This window comes from Galeopterus variegatus, unplaced genomic scaffold, assembly GCF_000696425.1.
Source record: "Galeopterus variegatus unplaced genomic scaffold, G_variegatus-3.0.2 Scaffold13704, whole genome shotgun sequence".
NCBI classification, from domain to species: domain Eukaryota; kingdom Metazoa; phylum Chordata; class Mammalia; order Dermoptera; family Cynocephalidae; genus Galeopterus; species Galeopterus variegatus.
Genome location: NW_007739815.1, coordinates 61 through 3,770, shown reverse-complemented (window position 1 = coordinate 3,770; position 3,710 = coordinate 61). Strand labels below are relative to the sequence as shown.

At 59.1% G+C, this 3,710-nt stretch overlaps 1 protein-coding gene across 1 annotated transcript; it reads left to right on the top strand.

The window, feature by feature from the left end:
* The first annotated feature begins 925 nt into the window (after positions 1 to 925).
* Positions 926 to 3,333, top strand: LOC103581697 (protein phosphatase 1 regulatory subunit 32-like). The gene is made up of 4 exons (XM_008563469.1): positions 926 to 1,038; positions 1,459 to 1,576; positions 1,873 to 2,026; positions 3,043 to 3,333. The coding sequence occupies exons 1-4, from the start codon at positions 930 to 932 to the stop codon at positions 3,331 to 3,333; spliced, it is 672 nt and encodes a 223-aa protein (XP_008561691.1). The 5' UTR covers positions 926 to 929.
* The last annotated feature ends 377 nt before the right edge of the window (positions 3,334 to 3,710 follow it).

Here is a 3,710-nt window from a genome sequence, read left to right as displayed (position 1 = left end):
TGCTCAGAGGATGGAGATAAAGGATGTAAAGTGTCTGGTGGAAAAGTGGGCACTCAATAAATGGGAGTGATTGTTAGGGATTATCTTTTATTTCATGTCACTCAGATGGCGACTCTTCCTGGCCCTGTGGAAGGAGACAGGATGGGGATCGGAGCCGTGGAGCTAGGGCCTTGCCTGGGCAGCTCTTGGCCCTCCCCTCCTGGCCAGGTCAGCCCCTCGGTGGGCCCTGGCTCTAGAAGGGCTTCAGAGGTGTGGGGACGCTGTTGCTAAGTGCCGGTTGCTAGGCAACGCACTGTTTCTCCAGGCTTGGCCACCTCGGGGACGGTCCCCTGCTTGTCTGGAGCAGCTCCTGCTTCCTGCAGCCTCTCACCCACCTCAGAGCCACTGCGGAGGGCAGGTGAGGGTGGGACCAGCTGCGCTTGGGCCCCAGGAGAGCACAGCCAACTTTCAGCGGGAGGTGGACAAGGCAAGGTGGAGCTTGGGGCGGGGAGTGCACGTCGGAGCTGAGTGGCCAAGAGTTCCCCAGGTGGTAGGTTGCTGGGCCACCCATTCCCCTAGAGGAGGGTGTGTGGTGGTTAGATCAGGAGCCAGGAGTCAGATACCTTAGGTCTGAATCCCAGCTGTCCCGCCTCTTATGAGCAAACCCTTCATCCCTTGAAACCTCGGTTTACCAGCTGTAAAGTGGGGATGTGAGTTAATAGTCAGGTGTTGAGAAGGTGAAATGAGACACAGGAAGCCATGAGATAAGTGTTGATGGACATTTTCCTCGGTTTGGGGGTATGACTGTCAGGACAGAGGGACTGAGGCCTGGGAGAAGGGACGGCTGTGGGGGCGATGGTCACGACTGTGGTCTTCTGAGCCTGGGCTTGGAACTGACGAGGCTTCTTCTGCTTGCTCCCCAGGCCCTCGGGGGCCTGCCCCGCGGCATCATGATGGGGAAACTCCCCCTGGGGGTGGTCTCCCCTTATGTGAAGATGAGTTCGGGGGGCTGTACGGACCCCCTGAAGTTCTACGCCACCAGCTACTGCACAGCCTACGGTGAGGGCCCCTTTGTGCCAGCGCTACCTCCAGGACACTGGTGGGAAGGGAGAGGAGCAGCCCCTCTGGTCGGTCACACTGCAAAGGGACCCCATTGCATGGAATCGGTCCTTTCCCTGAGGACCCGCACTGTCAGGCTGGCCTGTCTGGCTGCCCCTCCCTGGTTTGGTCACTCTGACTCTGCCACACTGACCTCGTCCCCACCCCATGGACTCCATTTCCTCTGTCTCAGTCCTGAGGGGCCAGGCTTGCCCAGCTCCTATCACACTCACTCCTGCTGGTGGCTCTCAGCCTTCCCTGTCACGATGACCCCTGGGCCCCTTGGTGGGACGCTGACCCTGCCTGGGAAGCCCCTGCTCACTCTTCCCCCACCTCTGCTGACCCATGGTCCTGTCTCTCTCCCCATTTCCCTTTTGGCAGGTCGGGAGGAGTTCAAGCCCCGCACAGGCAGTCATGTAGGCACAGGCTACAAATCAAATTACCGGCCTGTGATCTCATACCAAGCCAGTCTGGATGCCCTGGACAACCCAGCCATGGGGTACGGTCTATATGACCCCTTCTCACCCCTTGCCCTGCTGAGCCTCAGCCCTCAGGGGCATCAGCACCCATCAGACTCCAAGCTCCATGGGCCTGAGCCTTGCTGGGCCTGCACTGGGGTCCTGGGTGACTTTGGGCATAGTGCCCAGCTTGGGGCCCAAAGGCCAGCAGACTCCTAAGCCATCTGTGGGAGGACTGAGGGAGGTGGGAAGCTTCTGGGCTTAAGCAACGCAGCCCCTAAAGGACAAAGGCAGGTGGCCCTGGTGGTCCTAGCTCTAGCTCTTGCCCCACCCTCAGGGAACAAGTTCGGGACAATTTCCAGACAGTGACCAGTCAGAGTTATCGGCCCTTGGAAGTGCCTGATGGCAAGTACCCACTGCCCTGGAACATGCACCAGACCAGCTCTGGCTACGCGCACGAGAGGCCGAACGCAGGACCCCCCACCAAGGAGGTCAGTGCTGGGCCAGAGCCAGGAAGGAAGGGAGCCCTAGGCTGGGGTGGAGGAGGGATTGGGGGTTGGGTAGGGTGGGGGTCCCTCCAGCAGGCTGGGACTGCCTTGCCAACAGTTGGTCAAGGGGGAGATGACAGGGCAGGCAGTAGCTGCAGTGCGGGTCAGGGGTCCACCCACTTTTATCCTCCGTGCCTTCATCCCCATCTCAACCCCCTCATCATCTCTGTCCCCATCCCTGTCCCCGCCATCACCTTCCCCTCTGTTTCCTTCCCTGTCCCTATAGCCATCCCATCTCCACCATCCGCATCTACAGTCCCATCCCCTCCCCGTTGCACCCCCACCTCCATGATCTCCACCACGCCGTCCCCATCCTCAAGCCCACCCCGCCATCCCCACCACCGCCACCGTTGTCCCATCACCCCGTCTTCTTCATTTCTATCATCCTTATCACCACCACCACCAGAACGGATACTCATTCATTCATCCAACCAGTACATTGCAAACATCTCTTTTATATTGAAGGTGATAAGAACTGGGGGGATATATGATGGGGTAGAAGTAGGGAACCAAGTAGAAGTGAAGGAGTCGCAACTGCAGATCGGGAGCTGGGAGGCAGCTTGCTGTGCAGACACTGGACAGAGACGTGAGGGAGGCTAGTGTTCCTCCAGATGCAGCTACCCGAGGAAAGAGTGTCCCAGGCAGTGTCAACAGCAACTGCAAAGGCCCTGGGGCCAGAGTGTCTGATGTCAGGGGGGACAGCAAGGCGGCAAATGGCTGGAGTGGAGTCAGGAGCCCGCCCAGGTCCTTGTGGGCCACTGTCAGGACGTGGGATCACTGTGAGTGCAGCTGGAATGCCGCAGGGCTCTCAGCAAGGAGGGTCGTGACCTGGCTTCACTGTAAAGGGACCCCCTGGCTGCTGTGGAGCTACGCTGTCAGGGTCAAGGGCAGAATCAGGGTCAGGAAGTGACTGCCATCCCTTGCCTGCCTGGAGGGTAATTGACACTCCCTCCTCCCAGGTCAGGAAGGTCCATTTTGACACCCAGGAGCATGGGCCCCAGGCCATCACGGGGCTGGAGCGGAGGGAGGTGCCCCTGCTCCACCAGCTGCAGGGCAAAGGCTCGCTGGAGTGGGAGAACTCGCGATACGTGAGTGGCGTGAGTGGCAGCCAGCTGAGGGCTGGGGGCTGGGCACAGGGGCCACACCCCCATGCTCCCCCTCCTGGAGACAAGTACTGCGCTGACTCACCCAAGAAGCCGACTAAATGTGGCCTCAAGAAAGACTGGGAGACCAAAGGGTTTGACACTTGACATTGCAAAAACAGCATCGCAGTGGTCGTGGCGGGCGTCCTTACCCGTATCTTAGGATTTCACACCTAGGCTCCCTTCTCTCCTCTACGCCTTCCTTCCGGATGCCTGGGCCCAGAGCAATGCATTTTGGAGTGGGCATCCATTTCCTTCCATCAGCCTTTCTCTTCTCCTTTCAGCCCTTCCTGGTCTGGGTCCCTCTGGGCCCGTTTCTCAATACGAAGAGTCCCTTGTGGTATGTGACTTAGTATTCTTGTCACAGGGAACTGTGCTCTCGTGGTGGAATTTTGGCACTGTGATGCCCTCTCAGGGAGAGATTTGTGTCCGGGGTGCTCACTGGCCCTCTCTGCTCAGAATATACCACACAGGCCTATTCAGAG

Coding starts and splice junctions, on each gene's coding strand:
- LOC103581697 (XM_008563469.1), top strand. CDS start 930: ATGATGGGGAAACTCCCCCTGGGGGTGGTCTCCCCTTATGTGAAGATG. Junction 1,039..1,458: donor CAGCTACTGCACAGCCTACG/GTGAGGGCCCCT, acceptor CCCTTTTGGCAG/GTCGGGAGGAGTTCAAGCCC. Junction 1,577..1,872: donor CTGGACAACCCAGCCATGGG/GTACGGTCTATA, acceptor CCCCACCCTCAG/GGAACAAGTTCGGGACAATT.